This window comes from Penicillium expansum (assembly GCF_000769745.1).
Source record: "Penicillium expansum strain MD-8 chromosome Unknown contig46, whole genome shotgun sequence".
In the NCBI taxonomy this organism is placed as follows: Eukaryota; Fungi; Ascomycota; class Eurotiomycetes; order Eurotiales; family Aspergillaceae; genus Penicillium; species Penicillium expansum.
The window spans coordinates 147,229-163,533 of record NW_015971183.1 but is presented as its reverse complement, the minus strand read 5'-3'; the positions used below and the strand labels follow the sequence as shown (position 1 = coordinate 163,533).

At 49.7% G+C, this 16,305-nt stretch overlaps 9 protein-coding genes across 9 annotated transcripts; 4 read left to right on the top strand and 5 right to left on the bottom strand.

Moving 5' to 3' along the window:
- Positions 1–58: 58 nt before the first annotated feature.
- PEX2_016180 (putative alpha,alpha-trehalose phosphate synthase subunit TPS3) lies at positions 59–2,966 on the top strand (the record flags this gene model as incomplete). The annotated part of the gene is made up of 3 exons (XM_016738894.1): positions 59–81; positions 140–2,847; positions 2,899–2,966. The coding sequence occupies 3 exons, from the start codon at positions 59–61 to the stop codon at positions 2,964–2,966; spliced, it is 2,799 nt and encodes a 932-aa protein (XP_016602411.1).
- Positions 2,967–4,961: 1,995 nt separating this feature from the next.
- On the bottom strand, positions 4,962–5,879 carry PEX2_016170 (RTA1 domain-containing protein; the record flags this gene model as incomplete). The annotated part of the gene is made up of 2 exons (XM_016738893.1): positions 4,962–5,800; positions 5,861–5,879. 2 exons carry the CDS (start codon positions 5,877–5,879, stop codon positions 4,962–4,964), a joined length of 858 nt encoding a protein of 285 aa, XP_016602410.1.
- A 561-nt stretch (positions 5,880–6,440) lies between these two features.
- Positions 6,441–7,519, top strand: PEX2_016160 (thioesterase family protein; the record flags this gene model as incomplete). Its single annotated transcript, XM_016738892.1, has 2 exons — positions 6,441–6,543; positions 6,603–7,519. 2 exons carry the CDS (start codon positions 6,441–6,443, stop codon positions 7,517–7,519), a joined length of 1,020 nt encoding a protein of 339 aa, XP_016602409.1.
- A 209-nt stretch (positions 7,520–7,728) lies between these two features.
- Positions 7,729–8,424, bottom strand: PEX2_016150 (PaaI family thioesterase; the record flags this gene model as incomplete). Its single annotated transcript, XM_016738891.1, has 1 exon — positions 7,729–8,424. One exon carries the CDS (start codon positions 8,422–8,424, stop codon positions 7,729–7,731), a length of 696 nt encoding a protein of 231 aa, XP_016602408.1.
- A 1,032-nt stretch (positions 8,425–9,456) lies between these two features.
- On the top strand, positions 9,457–10,150 carry PEX2_016140 (uncharacterized protein; the record flags this gene model as incomplete). Its single annotated transcript, XM_016738890.1, has 3 exons — positions 9,457–9,577; positions 9,626–9,702; positions 9,755–10,150. 3 exons carry the CDS (start codon positions 9,457–9,459, stop codon positions 10,148–10,150), a joined length of 594 nt encoding a protein of 197 aa, XP_016602407.1.
- Positions 10,151–10,694: 544 nt separating this feature from the next.
- On the top strand, positions 10,695–12,160 carry PEX2_016130 (PCI domain protein; the record flags this gene model as incomplete). The annotated part of the gene is made up of 2 exons (XM_016738889.1): positions 10,695–10,935; positions 11,043–12,160. The coding sequence occupies 2 exons, from the start codon at positions 10,695–10,697 to the stop codon at positions 12,158–12,160; spliced, it is 1,359 nt and encodes a 452-aa protein (XP_016602406.1).
- Positions 12,161–12,643: 483 nt separating this feature from the next.
- Positions 12,644–13,273, bottom strand: ura6 (uridylate kinase ura6; the record flags this gene model as incomplete). Its single annotated transcript, XM_016738888.1, has 1 exon — positions 12,644–13,273. One exon carries the CDS (start codon positions 13,271–13,273, stop codon positions 12,644–12,646), a length of 630 nt encoding a protein of 209 aa, XP_016602405.1.
- Positions 13,274–13,327: 54 nt separating this feature from the next.
- PEX2_016110 (uncharacterized protein) lies at positions 13,328–13,727 on the bottom strand (the record flags this gene model as incomplete). The annotated part of the gene is made up of 2 exons (XM_016738887.1): positions 13,328–13,396; positions 13,485–13,727. The coding sequence occupies 2 exons, from the start codon at positions 13,725–13,727 to the stop codon at positions 13,328–13,330; spliced, it is 312 nt and encodes a 103-aa protein (XP_016602404.1).
- A 1,279-nt stretch (positions 13,728–15,006) lies between these two features.
- On the bottom strand, positions 15,007–15,936 carry PEX2_016100 (Cutinase; the record flags this gene model as incomplete). Its single annotated transcript, XM_016738886.1, has 4 exons — positions 15,007–15,050; positions 15,284–15,343; positions 15,397–15,487; positions 15,580–15,936. 4 exons carry the CDS (start codon positions 15,934–15,936, stop codon positions 15,007–15,009), a joined length of 552 nt encoding a protein of 183 aa, XP_016602403.1.
- Positions 15,937–16,305: the final 369 nt, after the last annotated feature.

The window sequence follows — 16,305 nt, the reverse complement described above, 5'->3', positions numbered from 1 at the left end:
CCCTCACATTGTGCTTTAATACTCTTCTGCCTATCCGTTTAGGCTAGGCTCAATCACCATGACTGTCTTCATAGCATCTCTGTATGTGGCTATTACTGGACCTTGATCTACAGATGGCTAACCGATGAATTTCTTATAGATTTTTGCCCTACACTGTCAATTTCCATATCAACAGCTCGCGCGCTCGCTCTCCCCCTCTAAGTCCTCCGTCCGCAAACCCCACCATAGAAGGAATCACACCCATACCCAATTCTACGGCTAGCCTGTTTGAAAAGAAAACTCCAGTGAAAGCGCCGCGTCTTACACCAGGGGCTACAACGGATCATGAGCGCATTTTTGATGCCCAGATAGCCAAGACAGAGCAAGAGAAAAATGGGTACCCGTTCCCTTTGGCTCCCGAGCAGGAAAATCGACTCCTTACGGAGAGTGAGGGTCATTCCCCGGTATGGGGTGCCACAACCTCGCTCAATCAGCCAAAGCCAGTGACCGTCTTGGCGCCGTCTCCATCTATTCTCAAGCACCAAGATCTTCGCCCCGCCAAGGAAGCTGTCCCGCATCGACCTCCTGCGGCCGAGACCATTGCTTCCTATGCGAGACTAAGAAAGGCCAGCACAGCGAGCCGGAAATTGTCATTTTCGAAGGCTGAATGGACAATCGAGACCGCGGAGCAGGGCAATGGTGGCCTGCGCAATGCCGTACGATCCGCAACAGACGCCGGGGGCTTGGACAACATGATGTGGGTGGGCACCTTGGGTATGCCCACTGACGCCTTGGCAAATCACACCCGACGGGACATCGCGGAGAAATTGGAAGATGAGTATGGGTCTTTGACGGTGTTTGTAAATGACGGCGACTTCGATGGGCACTACACGCATTTTTGCAAGACCATTCTTTGGCCGGTATTTCACTATCAGATCCCAGACAACCCAAAGAGCAAAGCCTACGAGGACCATTCATGGATCTACTACGTCAAATTGAACCAGGCTTTTGCAGACCGCATTGCTAAGCATTGGAAGCGGGGTGATTCGATCTGGGTCCAGGATTATCATCTGTTACTGGTTCCAGCTATGCTTCGCAAGTTGGTGCCAGATGCACAAATTGGGTTTTTCCTGCATATTGCTTTCCCTTCCTCGGAGGTCTTCAAGTGCTTGGCACCACGCAAGGAGCTCCTCCAGGGCATTCTTGGTGCCAACCTCATTGGTTTTCAAACGGATGAATACTGCCGGCACTTCCTGCAGACATGCAGTCGCATCTTGTGTGTGGAAGCAACACCCGAAGGAATTCAGTTAGAAGACCGGTTTGTCAATGTCGGCACATTCCCTATCGGAATCGATCCAACTTCTTGGGATAAGCGCCGCCAGGCAACGGACGTGGAGCGATGGGTCGGTACAATCTCGGAGCGCTATCAAGGAAAGCGTCTCATCGTCTCGCGCGATAAAATTGATTCCGTTCGGGGTATTCGCCAAAAGCTTCTTAGCTATGAGCTTTTCCTCAACACCTACCCAGAATGGGCTGATAAAGTTGTGTTGATTCAAGTCGCAACCAGCACTACGGAACAACCAGAGCTGGAAGCGACCATCTCTGATATTGCCATGCGGATCAACTCCACACACTCGACCCTCGCTCATCAGCCTTTGGTGTTCCTCAAACAAGACCTAGCCTTCCCGCAATACCTTGCTCTCATCACTGTGGCAGATGCCCTGATGATTACCAGCCTACGCGAGGGAATGAATCTGACTAGTCACGAGTTTGTCTACTGCCAGGATGGTCGATGCGGCGACAAAGCCTACGGGTCATTAATACTTAGCGAGTTCACTGGCAGCGCATCTGTCTTTGGAAACCATGCTCTTTTGGTCAACCCTTGGGATTACCGCCAGTGCTGCGAAGCAATTAACACAGCACTGACTCGCGATGAGAAGGAACGGAAGCAGGTTTGGGAGGAACTCCTCCGTGCAGTCCTGAAGAACTCGACCGCCAATTGGGTGAAATCTTTCAGTGAAACGCTCGGCCGAGTCTGGAACGAGCAATCTTCGCGAGAAATCATGGCAGTGCCCCGCCTGTCCGTATCCCGACTCACCGAGCAGTATCGCCAATCCAAACAACGGCTCATGATCATCGATTACGAAGACACGCTAGCCTCTTGGGGATCACCACGCAGCATCATTCTAACTACGCCGCAGCGCGCAATCACAACCCTAAACGACTTGACCGAAGACCCCGCCAACGTGGTCTATGTAATGAGCGCGCGCATGCCAGAGGAAATGGAACGGCTGTTCCGACAAGTCAACAATCTGGGCCTGATTGCCGAGAACGGGTGCTTTGTGCGCGAGCCGAACGCCGATACCTGGACGCACCTTGCAGACAAGCTGCATGTCAAAGCGTGGAAGGAATCCGTATCTAATATCCTGGAATATTTCCACGCCCGAGTCGAGGGTAGCTGGATTGAGGAGCGCCATTGCTCGCTCGTCTTCCACCACGGATCCACCGAAGACCGCCAAGCTGCCGCTCGATCTGCTGCTGAATGTGCAGGCAATATCAACGACGCGTGTGCTAACCAGGATGTGCATGCGATTGCCGTTGAGGGTGCTTTGATCGTGGAGACCACCCACACAAACAAGGCATCTGCGGCTGAACTGGTTTGGAAGTGGTTCATGGCAAATGTCGACAAAAACGAGGATGTCATCAAACCTGATTTCTTGCTGGTTATCGGTGATAACCGTGAGGATGAGCCGGTCTTCCGGTGGGCTAATAAACTGCACAGCGCAAAGGCCGTCGACTATGCTATGACTGTCACATTGGGTTCACGTAGTACGGAGGCTAAGGCTACCCTGACACAGGGAGTTACTGGTAAGTGTTGGATGATATTCAATGGTACTTTAGTTGACTAATTTCCTACAGGCGTTCTTTCTTGTCTGCAACAATTGGCAGCACACCAGGGCCAACCTAAATTGCCATTGCGAGAGTGATCTAGTGATCAATTTGATTTATTTCACAGATTTCCCGGATATGGACATGCGAAGACGAATACACGAAGATAGCAAAACGGACCGGAGTTTTCATTTTCTTTAGCAACTATGATTTGGTGCTGGCATACATCTATTGCGGCGCATTTTTGATCAAGTTGACTTGGTACATACATGGAGGCTCTACAGGAAGACATAATTGCATTGGCATCTTCTAATAATTTCGGGTTAAAATTTAGAAAAGCAGAAGAAAAAAATAAGACTCGAACGTCAGGGAAGTTTCCTGGTGATTCCTTGTGAACAGCTAAATCTCAGTCATTTTGGTAGTCCTCTTAAGAATTGCACTATAAGAGAAGATATGGGTGAAGATCTTGAAATATGTAGTTTCTTAGAAATTGAATGTCAAGCATCTATGAAGGTCAACCTGACTGCAGGCCATCATCTCAAATTCATGGCCAGCGATGTTGGCATATGTGACAAAGAGGGTATAGTAATAATCGTCTCGGAATCCCAGCTGGTCTCGGGCTTCACGTCGGGACGAGCGTTAGCTGCAACATAATCACCTTTCTGTATGGAATGTGATCCAAACCAGGTATCACTCCTCGGCCACACTTGAGTCGGATGGGGTAACTTAGTTACCAGTCAGAATCGCCTCCACCTCTTCCCTATTTTCAGCTTTGATTGCCGCCATGAGGTGTATTCATTTCATTGAGAGTCTTGTATTGACAAGGGGATATGACGCGCCAAACTCATCAGCGTGAAATTTTGAAGAGATGATACAAGTCGAGCAGATGCAAGGGAATGCGTGATGGCGTCAACCTTATCAAGGCTCATGAATCATGAAAGAGTGTCACTGAGCCCCCATCAACGATGCCTCCAAGTCAACCAGGGCCTGTTAGGTGAGCCGACAGACAGACGAAGGGACACTTGGAATGAATTCTCTCTTGTTCCCACGCATGGATAGGTTGTGTCTGGTTACGTCTTAGCAGTGCCGCTGAATACCATCGACGACGCCGGAAAGAATCATGAGCACCGTCGTGAGCCGAATAACACACATAGTCCAGAGGCGTCCGGGTCGACAGGGTCTATCGTGAAGTCTGTTGCCATCGTTGATGATCCTTTGAGCTCAAGCTGCCATTTCCGCCCAATGGCCACGACTTCAATCGAGGAGAATAGGGCAAGTAAAAGTATGCTGAGAATCCTCCAACTCATTGATGGCTCCGAATTTCATTGGTCGCCACAAGGCATATTTGGTTGTGGTGTGAGGTAGGTTTAACTTGGGGGCGGGTGATGTCCCTGTCGATCACCAAGAGCATGTCATGGTAGACTTTAGGTAACTTCGGAAAACTAGAGGACAGCCCTGGAGGCCCGCGACTTGCCGTCAAAAGGCCATACTTAATCGGGCAGACACGCGCCCATTGAACAAGAATAAGGAATAAGATTTGCCTTGACTTTTTAGGTGTAGAGGTCGTGAGATGGGTGTGAGTGAGCGTTCTTTGGATTGCATTTCCTGCTTTCCACTACTATGGCCAGGCATTCACGCGTATTACGTGGTTGTCCAATTTGTCACGCTATAGTTTTGTGCTGTCCACAGCGTCGTCAAAATCTTGACTTTCTTCTGTCGGGGGCCCGGTACTTGGGGGATGTTCCAAGGTTGTCGTCGCTGCCAAATGTGGCGAGATGCCAGGTGGCTAGGATGCATCGCCAACTGAGTACTGTGAGTTCTCAGCTATATAACTCATTGAGAGTATATAAACGAAGTGGATGAGATAAAGAGGAGATAGGTGAAGTTGGAAGAGAGTGTTTGGTAAGAGGTTCTGTCTTTTATATTTTTCTCCTCTAGGAGAGTGCCCTTCTGCCTAAACAGGCAGGCACCAAAATACGGAAATTTCCTATTTTGGCAGTTGTGAGAAGTATGAGCTAAGGATATACTACCCGTGGACATATGTTAGTTATTCAAACTACTTCAAACACATTAAATTTCTCCAATGCCAAAAGCTATGGTTTATCATTAACCCGCACCGCTGCACCTACACAGCGGCCAGGATACCAGATGGCAAAGAGAAGAGCCACTATCGCAATAGGCGCGAATTCAAGACATGCGAAATATACCTCATTGGTTTGCAGCTCTCCCATAAGACCTTGGCCAGTTTCCGCAAGGCGGAAGATAGTTCTCAAATAGACCATGAGGGTCGAAATGGAAAAAGCCAAGCAAAAGAGCCCAAGCCCGTTTTCTCTGATAGCATGTCGAGCTCGAAACTGGAAACTCGCCGCCACGACGACGAAGATAGTCATGACGAACACTTGGTACGCAAGGCCACCCAAGAGGATGTTGTTTGCAGTTGTGGGATCTTCCCGGCGCGACTCTGTAATGCCAATGAGACACGCACCGGCAACTTGGACGATTGTTGAGATGACATCCGAAGTAATGAAGAAGGCCAAGATGGCCCTCGGGGGTAAGATTGAATACTTTCTCCCTACTCGTGGGATCAATGCTGATAGAATGGTGTAGATACCAGCGGCAAGCAATACAGGCGCCACAACGATAAAAAAGTAGTTGAGGATGAAGTAGATGAGGTGATAAGGATCCTTTTCAGCGGAGAGGGATCGTGCAATGTATCCTATCACCTCGAAAATCAGACCGGCGGAAAAGGTCATCCACCACCAGCTGCGGTTCTTGATAGTTTGCGTCGTGTGGTAGACGAAGTGAAGAAAAAACCACGCGGCTGCGAATGCTGCTAGAGCGATAGAAGGTGTATAGCCATAAATGATGATGGGGGTATCCCTTTCGCCGCCCGGGTTTGGAAAGTTGGGATCAACATAGCCATAAGATCGTTCTATTTTCCGATTAGTGATCCGAAATGATGGCCTTGGAGAGCTGCGTTCAAGTGCAATACCTGTGATATGGTGATCCATCTGTTCTGCCCCCAGATTCGCTGCAGAACAGGGCCAGACGGTTTATATGTAGGGAGCACTGACGAACACGCTAATAGTGGAATCTATCTCGTTCTCGTATTCTGGATATTAAATGGAAATGTGATTAGCCCAGGACCCTTTACGTTACGCGAGCTGCCAAGCTCCACCAAGTAATGTCGCGTAGCGGAATCCATGAATATCTTTTGATCGTTTCCCGATCGGACCTATCGCAAGGTCGCATCTATATCATAGGGACCTCCTAACTTCGATCTGGTCTTGTTCGCACAGCCCTCTTACATCACAAATCGCTCTGAGCGCATTTGTTATATTCCTGACTTCAATGTCCATGGAATCTTGGAAAAACTCATGTGTTTATTTAGCCTTGGGAGGGGTGGCTAGTGAGCTGACTCAGCCTCTCGGCTGTCTGGGGGAAAAGCCGAGGTTCGCCGATTGCGATTACCTTGGTATGTGGGGAAATGGTTCTATATCAGCCATATAAATGATCTTGCTAGACCTTTAGACCCTTACATCTAAACCCTGTACATATCAAACACCACAGTCATGTCCACCGTGAACCCATCTTTCCAGGAGGCCATCAAGGTCACTCCACAAGGTCCCAACAAATACAGCGCATTCCTCCGTCCAGAATGGTGCATTGGAACCGGTATAGCAGAACCCATGTAAATCTCACCTCCAATTGACCGAAAGCTAACACCTCGGCAGTCCCGCACGGAGGCTACACAACAGCCGTAATCTACCAACTAACCCTAACGCACTTCGCGCATGCCCACCCAAAGCAATACAAAAGCGCCGCGTCCCCAATCTCAATTCAACTCTCTTTCCTGCGACGCACAGCCTCAGGTCCCGCAACCTTCGAAGTCGAGGACGTCAAGATTGGCGCCCGCACGAGCACAATCCACATCAAGCTACTCCAAGCCTCTGAGAAAAAACCCGGCCAGCTGGACACCATGGTTGCTGGCTATATCACAGTTAGTCCACCGGACGCCGAGGTCGGCATTAGCGCAAACACGGGGTGGAAGCCATACCCTGCACCGGTGGCGGGTTCGCGCGCGGATGGGTCCGTTGATCTCGCAGCGCTAGGCCGGACAGGCACTGACGGTGCCTGGAGGAAGCTCGAGGCGCCTTTCGCGTCGTTCCGTAAGGCTGCGGCGCAGATTGAACTGTTTGGTCCTGGTGCTGGTGAGGCGCAGCAGAAGCGCTCTGGGAATATGGGGATCGAGCAGTGGGCTAGGTTCCGGCCTGGGGGTGATGTGAATGGTCGCTGGACGGAGGCTGCGGTGGCGTATCTTGTTGATATGTTTCCCATGGCGTTAGATGGGTTCGATACTATGTCTGCTACTGCTGCGGCGAAGGAGAGTGGGACTTCGCTTGCCGAGGAGAAGGCCAAATTTTGGTATCCTACTGTCACGCTCAATGTGGATATGAAGAAGCACCTTCCTGCTGAGGGGGTCGAGTGGCTTTATAGTCGGGTTGAGACTAAGGTTGTGAGGGATGGGCGGACGGATCTGGAGGTTACCGTTCTTGATGAGGATGGGGAGGTTATTGCATTGAGTACGCAAGTTGGGTTGGTTGTTAGTGCTAGTCGGAATGTTGGTACTAGGAAGATGGAGAAGTTGTAGACAGTTGTCTGATAGATGTATATACATTCTAAGAATAGATTTTGAGGCTTGCCTTCTTGCTCTATATATAATCCAGCTGGTCAATACTGTATGTGCAAAATCGGGGGTTGTATGTACAGGATCAAAATCCTCATATTCACATTAGGGAAATTGATCCCCAACTCAATGCTTTCCAAGCTTTGAGCTTAGAAAGAAGAGAAAGATGACGCTCACAACTTCGAGTCAGACGTCTCAATCCAAAATGCCATAGCATCAGCCTTGACAACCTTCCTCTTGGCCCACTCCAAATGCCCACCAGCACTCTCCTCATCCTCCTGCAATGCCTGCGCCCGCACCCAGAATTTCTTTCCGACCCTCCCAATAACTCGGGCCTTGACAACCAGCAAAGCAGGTGTAGTCACTCGCTTCTTATATCTGACATCCAATTGTGCAGTAAAGATCTTCCCGCGCGGGTTATCCTCAGCTGTACTGAGTGCCGTGGGCGCGTTGGTATGTGCCGCGACAGCGAGGGACATGGCCTCGTCAATTAGCGTCGCGACAAGCCCGCCGTGCACAGTGGACGGGTGACCAGACAGACCGGGGCTGCTAAGATCGAAGATCATAATAATGTCCGCAGGGTTTACGCCCGGGGTGGGCTTTGTGGCGGATGCGGCATCTTGCTTTGTTGCGGGGAGCCAGGTGGGGACTTCGGTAGGCGCCGGTGTGAGGTTGCGCCGTTGCAGGGTTAGGCAGTGAGGAATTGTGCTAGGTGTGTTGAGGGTTTGTGCGAAGTAGCCATCTTCACCGGTTGTGGGTTTTAGGCGCCGTGAGTCGGTTTCGATTGGTTTGTAGTCGGCTGAAGAGATGAGGTTGTTTGCCCATGAGTTGGTGCGGAGATGCGCTATGGCGGGGGCTGGGTCTGCCATTTAATCTTATTTTAATTTTTTGGGGGGCTGTTGTTTTGATCTTGCAGCTTATATTGCAGTCAATTGGTGTAAGCGTGTAGATAACGGAGCAAGGTGCTTTAGTAGTGCTAGTATATATTAGGGCGTAGGGCGCGGTGTCAACAGCATAATTTAACCTCGGCTCCGGCTATAACGGATCAGGGCAAGATGAACAGTCACGTGGATATATTGGGTCAAATTATTTGGCGCGGTCCAATGAATTTGCGAACCTTGGGAAATTGATTTGCGGTGGAGCGAACATCAAAAGCTTTGAAGGCGTTCCCCTTGAACTGAAGAATATCAATCATGCAGCCAAGCATAGACAATGCATTGTTTCACCTCCCCCCGGCATGTAACCGGTAGTTGACCGTAAGGGACATTAGGAATTCGGGCAGGAATGTGGTAAACAGAAGAACCTTCCAAGGTTGGAACCATCCATGGATAACTTGGAATAAGCGAGTTATCTATAACATAAGGGTCCTGTATCACTTAGCACCCAGCAATCTCCGTTCAGAAGATTCTGATTCGTACGGGTTCTAGCGGCAGGGGCAACTTGGCCTGACTGGGCTTAGTTGCACGCAGCCAAGGACCCTCCAATTTAGGTGGGTAACCTTTTGGCCGACTCTTTTAGGTCAGGCGTATAACTAATATTATCAAAACAAGTAAAACAGGGCCTGTGCAACTGAAATAATTGATCTAGTGATATAACTCTCCACCTGGTATGCCAATTAGGGGGGTTACCCTGGCAAATAGTGTATCTTCGTACCTTAGTATCTTAGTCCCGTAGTATCTGAGTAATTGGGTGCAGGACCCCTAAGGGAAGTTCTTTCCAATTTGGTTTCGAAACCAAAATAAACCTTGGAAATACCTTGGATTAGAGATACAAAGTACCTGCCCATTCTTTGTTTTCTTCCTCTCCTCTCTCCTCTCTCCTCTCTCCTCTCTCTCTCCTCCTCAAATTGCTCTTCTCTTCTCTTCCCCTCTAATACACACAGCATTTCTAATTTATTCATCATGCGTTCTTCTATTATCTTCCTTTCGGCTCTGGCTACTGCCGTCATGGCTGACAATTCCACTGACACTTACACCTTCCCCGCCGGCTTCAATATCGGTTTGGTTTCCAGTTCCCAGCTCAGTATGTACCCCGATCGTCCCTTTAAACAACAGAATGCTAATGAAGTAGGCGACTATTGCTCTGCCCAGCGCAACACCTGCCCCGAGATTTGCCAGCAAGGCACCAAGCTCAACTCGTGTGACCCAGTACGTTGCTAAGTATCACGCCGTATGACCAAGAGATTAACAGTTTGAACAGAGCACCCTGAAGTTCAGCTGTGTCTGCAGCGATGGTTCCACCCCCGACGTGACCCCCTACGCGCAGACCGTTCCTTTCTTCGTCTGCCAGGACACTTATATCCAGTGTGTCAACTCGCACCCCAATGATGCCGAGGGTCAGCGCGCCTGTAAGAAGGCCGCCACTTGTGGCTCCAAGAACGCAAGCGCGGTGACCACCACCGCTTCTACTACGACCATGTCTTCGACTACTCTGGCTTTGGCCACTGCGACCGAGTCGTCCACCACCCAAACTTCCTCCGTGGCTCCCGCCAGCACTACTACCGCCAACGCTGCTGTCGCTCTCGGCGATCTGACTCAGTACTCCACTGGTCTGATGGCTGGTCTTATGTTCGTTGCTGCGCGCATGGTTCTGTAAAGGAACGATGTTCCTCGGTCTTTGGGCTGTTAATCACCCCTTGATGGTTGGGCCGCATAGCGTCCTCTTTGTTGTATTCCCTTTACTCATCGCGATGCCATTTGCTTTTTGTTTTACCTCCGAGACATCCAATTCCCCTCTGAATAGTCTTGACTCATTATGATTGTCCACATGTCTATGAACGTGGCGCCTGTCCTTTCTTGTTTTGCTTCGGGTTGGAGTTCCTTTTTTATCTGCGCAGGTGACGGTTTCGCGCATGAACTATTCGATTAAAAGTAATATCACCAATTATTTCCGACCCATTGAACCAAAAAAAATCAATGTAAGATATATTATCGCGTAAATATTAAATATTTCACCGAAATAAAAGATTCGAAATGAAGTAAAAGAAGAGTAAGGCAGAGATCAGTCGAGATGTTTCAACTGTGGTGTTCCTTTCGCCAAGACTTTTTTTGGCACACACTGAAATTTCTCAACTTATCGATAGACTCCACCATCAAGAACTTCACGTTCTCTCTTCCTCTCCTTTCCCACATCCAACATCATGCCCGCCCCTACCAATACCCTCCTCATTGAGGGTTCCTTCTCCGAGCTCGCCGACGAGTTTGCCCAGTACATCGATGCCCTCCGCAAAGAGGGTAGCCTCCAGTCCGAGATCGCCCCGCTCCTCGAACCTCTCCGCCAGCAGGAACAGTCTGAAGGCGAGGCCGACCTTAAGCAGCGCGATGAAGTTCTGAAGAAGCTTGTGTCCTCTGCGACCGCTCTGAACAGTGCCCCCGAGAAGGGTAAGTGGGCGAAAAGTGTCGACAAAGAGTGATCTGCAGATAGTCGGAATCTGGCTGCACTTGGATCTTTGATGGACAAAAACTAACATAGATTTACAAAAATTCAGAGATCACCTCCGCCTACAACCTTCTGGTCCATCTCGTTCACCAGTCTTCCGACGCCGACGTGTTCCTTCCTCGCATTTGCACTTATCTCGCTAAGCCCATCACCACCTCGCCTCAGTTCGGCCCTACGCTCGCCATCTCTATTCTCACCACCATTTTCAACACTCTGTCTTCCAAGGATTCGAGCCGGTACCACGTTCTTCTCGCTGTTGTTGCCGTGATCCGCCAGTCTGGATCTGGAATTGCCTTCGAAGCCCTCAAGCCCCAGCTCACTTCGCAGCTCCCCACATGGCTCTCCGCGTGGGAGTTGGACAGCGATGACACCCGGAAGTTGCACATTGCCATTGCTGAGGCCGCCACCGCTGCCGGTGATGAGGATTTGGCCCAGACTCACACCGTGCAAGCGCTCGAGACCATCGACGCTGCCGACGTCAGCAAGCCCGAAAGCCGCGAGTTGGCTGTGCGCGCACTCGCTACTGCTCTGCGTCGCTCCACCGTCTTCGACTTCACTCCCTTGACCGCATCAGACGCCGTCCAGGCCCTCCGCTCCAGCGACAGCGCTCTCTTCGAGCTGCTCGAGATCTTCACCTCGGACACCCTTGACGCCTACGAGACCTTCGTCGCTGCCACCCCGCTCGCTTCCATCTCTGGCGGTGTGCTCGCCGAGTCCGCCGATGCCCTGCAGACCAAGATGCGTCTCCTCACTCTCACCTCGCTGGCATCCTCCACTCCTTCGCGCTCGCTCCCCTACGCCACCATCGCCTCTGCTCTGCGCGTCCCCGCCTCCGATGTCGAGATGTGGGTTATCGACACCATTCGTGCCGGTCTCGTCGAGGGCAGACTGTCCCAACTGAAGTCCGAGTTCCTTGTGCACCGCGCCACCTACCGCGTCTTCGGCGAGAAGCAGTGGTCCGAGGTCCAAGGTCGCCTGATGGTTTGGCGCCGTTCCCTCGAGAACGTTCTGAGCGTGATCCGCTCCGAGCGTGAGCGTTTCGCCCGCGAGGGTATCCAGGCCGCGGCTGACCAAGAAGCCAACGCCAACCGCAACGGTAACGGTGACCGCCGACGCATTCAACCCGCGCAGCCCCAGGCGCGTGAGGTTGAGGCTACTGCCGAATAGATGTGTCCTTTTTTTTAATGAATGGAAAAGTTCACAGCACACAAAAATCTTTCAGTTAATAGAGGGGAAATCTCGCTGTCTTTTCCTCATGCATTTCTTTTTCCCTGGCCAATTGTAGGGTTGGATTTTTACTGCCCCCCCGTTGGATGTTTTGGGACCCCACGAGTCATGTCATGTCAATCTTAGTCTTGTTTATGTTTTCCGGAGGGATGACTTTTCTTTTGTTCTATTTTTTACTCCGGCTTAAAGAATATTATATTTCTTTAGACTGGTCATGGTTTATATCCGTAGTCAACCGACAACTTCATTGGTTTCAGGGGGGGGGCCAAGCATCCATCTAAACAAGAAGCTCAAGTTTAAAAATGCTTAAATTCTTCTATGCACCCGAGGTCTATTTTCAAGTCGGAAGGAAATCACACAGCTCTCCCCCTAAGATTGACCCCCAACTCTATATACATCGATATACAAACACAAACACCCGGCTTAGCGACGGTGCAATCCACGAGCCTCGATACCGGCCTTAACCTGCTCATAGACCTCCTCAACTGAGCTATCAGCCTTAACCGAAACAACCTTATCCTTCTTCTGGAAATCATCAACAACAGGCATAGAAGTCTCAACAAAAGTATGGAAACGCTTGCGAATAGAAGCCGCGTTATCATCATCACGACCACTAGTCTCACCACGCTTCAGCAATCTAGCCTCCATGACATCCTCAGGACAATCAAGGAACAGGACAAGCTCAGAGGGACAAACAGTCTCCTCGAAGAAAACAGCCTGGTCGAGCTTGCGCGGGAACCCGTCAATCAAGAAGCGGGCCTTGGTGCCAGCCGTAGGGGGCGAAGTGGCCAGCGAATCGGCCATGGCATTTGAAAGCAGCGCAACGGTCACTTCCATAGGCACGATCTTGCCCTCGCGGATGTACTCGCGGATCAGCTCGCCGTACTGGCTGCCTTCGCGGACTTGTTCGGCGCGCAGGAGGTCGCCAGCGGAGAGGTGGACGAAGCCGTAGTCTTTGACGAGGTTCGCGGATTGTGTTCCCTTTCCGCTGCCTGGGCCGCCGAGGAAGAAGACGACTGTTACGTCGTTTGTGGAGAAGCGGGGGGTGGACATTGTGGGTGGTTGGTTGTGTTGGGTGGTTGGGAGGTTGAGGGAGGTGAGGTGATGTTAAAGGGGGTTTAGGATTGTTGTTTGTGGGGGGTTGTGTCGGTGTGCGTGTGGAGGGGCAGCACTTGACTTGAAACGGAAGTTAGTTGGGGGGGCTTTTTTCTTGTACGGGCTAGGCCTTGCTTACTTCAAGCTAGTTTGGGCGTGGGGTGTGAACGTTGGTGCGAGTCTTGACGAGGTAGGCGTAGGCGCCGGAGCTGATGGCGGTTATAAGGATGATGGGGATGATTGGGAAATTGGAGCGGCTGGTTTGAGGGGCGGAGGGTGCGCGTGGCGGCGAAGATCTCGGAGCGTTCGAGTACAGGCGGTGGGGTACCTGGGTCGATCGGGTGAATTTCTGGCTGGTGAGGACTAGAGGCTTGGAGCGGACTCCGGAGAATTGACGGGCTAGAGAGAACATAGAGGCAGAGGTAGGCTTGTGGTTGTTGAAGAGGGAAAAAGAAAAAGGAGTTGGGATCGCCGAAACGGGATTAGCTGCTGATCTGTATACCTCGATGCGGTTGTGTACAACTTACACGTGTGTACGCCTTCGGCTACAGCTTCAGTGGCAAGTGATATTAGGTAAGGCTAATAACTACTTCATATCTATACATAGCCAATAGAAATGCACAAAGTCTATATTAAGATTGGCTACGGTTTCTTCCCCGGCGATAGGCATCATCATTCACGCACCTTGCGTAATCCCAATGGTCACCTTCTATATGTCGCCTTGATATAACAACTTAGATCCTATAATTATATGCATATAATTTTATTGGATCCAAGGATGTCTTTGTGTTAGGCTGCTTAAAAAGCTTTCCCTGAAACAAGAGTTGTCACTCACACTTACTATATATATCTAAACTTATAAGCGACGCATTAAATTTTAGTTGTGGACGCAACTAAGTGGCAAGAACCAATTTACCAAGGTTTTAATTCAGACTCTAGGGCTTCAAGAACAACTACTTTTCGAGGGAGGTTCAGACCAAATGGACACCGAAGTCAAGATTTCGACACTGGGGGATCGTGATTTGTTTGTTGATGGGATTGCAAACTAGGGTTGGAGAATCATATATCGGTGTTACGTACAAGACCAAAGAAGCTTCCGAATTGAACTAGATGCAGGTTGAATTCCTATTTAAGAAATATCCAATATAGATAGATGTTGTACAATGAAGGAACAAGGTACATTTGAATTAGGTTGGTTCAGAACAGATCAAGGGGTCAACCATATGAAACTCAGACCTGAAATCATTCCAAGGGTATACCTTGTTACGTGCATAGTATATATGTAACGCTCAAGCTTCAGCTTTTGCATAGAATAGTCCTCTGATACAATAGTTCGAGGCTATTTACCATTGTTACCCTAGGTACAGAGTAGAGGGGGTTGATTTCAGGTTGCACTATGTCTCAGGGCAAAATGCACTGTCCACGTAGTTCCAACCTTTAGTACCACCCAACTTTTAGGATCCGGGGTAGTATCCTCCATTTAAGATATCTCAAACTAGTGCAGTCTGTGTGGTATACCAATAACAAGAAATACGCCGGGATATGTTTCCAGCGTTTACCATGCATGTTGCCATCTCTATAAGTAGTTCAGAAACCAGTCGATTCCTTTATTTAAGATTGTCAACTCCTTTAATCGACAAGCATTTCCCTTCATCCTATTATTGATGGTCTCCATTACTGAGCGGGCATAGTTACTGCCCAATCGTGGCTAGACGGTGTTTGATGAAGTCCACAACTATCTGATTGTAATTAAATATGTAGCGGTGGTGTGCGGCATTGCCGTCTTCGGGGTATGGCGAACAGCATTGAGCATCACCGTAATCACAATAGCTTTGTATTGAGCTAGCAAAGGGTCCACACAAGGCCGAGTTTAAGCGGGGAAGGAGCTAATCCATTGACTTTAGATTGAAATTCTGCACTCGAATCTGGGGTTCGTAGTACTCACCCCTATACCCAGTACGCAAGTACCCACATTCCATGGCATGCCAGCAATGTATGTCTCATCACCATATGCAATCGCAGCTATGACTAGATATTTGCTCAGATTTGAGTTTTTTGACACATGCCGCGAAATCACGTACTAGTCGAGTTGTAGAATGGCGTGAGAGGGGTGACGAAGAAAAATCCAACCTCACTGGTTCCGCACAGAGAATCCATCATGAGAACTGCTCCCTAGTTGTGAATAAATAAACCTTAGCATTTTGCGTCGTTGATTGCCGGAATCCAAGGACAGAATGTCACATGTAAGTTTGATATTGACACACCATTGAATATCCCACTACCACAATCTTAGTTTGGGGGCAGCTTTCGCTGTACTCCTGCACAAACTGCTGCATTAAAACCGCTCCATCGTGAACGGTGTGCATTTTGGCATAGTCAGTTAAGACGTTTTCATGGTCATAGGGTAAGCCGAGGGTTGTCGAGCCCGGAATCTGCTCCAAGATCAGGTCTGAAAGAGTGCTCATTACATTCAAATCATCGCCCCCGCCTTGACCCCTAGCAATAATGGCATGAACGCTCGTCGCACACTCATCTTTAGACACAGACTGCGCATGGGTATCGGTCAACCTCAAGATGAGAGCTAACAGCGCCCAAGCGATCTTCACGATTACGCCACCCATTGTGTAGAGTTTGAAGTCACACGTGAGATCCGAGGGTCGTTGATGATTTGTAGAGGAAATACCGCCACCATTAGACCTTCTGCCTTGTTGCTTCTTTTTTATAACTTCGGCGTTGAACCGGGAATGCTCGACTTTGTTGACCGTTGCTTTATTAACCCCCCGAGCCGACGTAGTACCGTTACTTCAGTGAACTGGCTAGGCCGTGGTCTGATGTAGTGTTTGTATGTGATTGGCATTGTTTTGAATTCTAATAGTAGGTGATAATATGAACAACATTCATCTTTGCTGTTTCTCGTACATATTCGGGTTAGAGTATGGAGCCAGACCTTTCGAGATTGCGATCCATGACCTTAGCCTGCTATAGCTCAG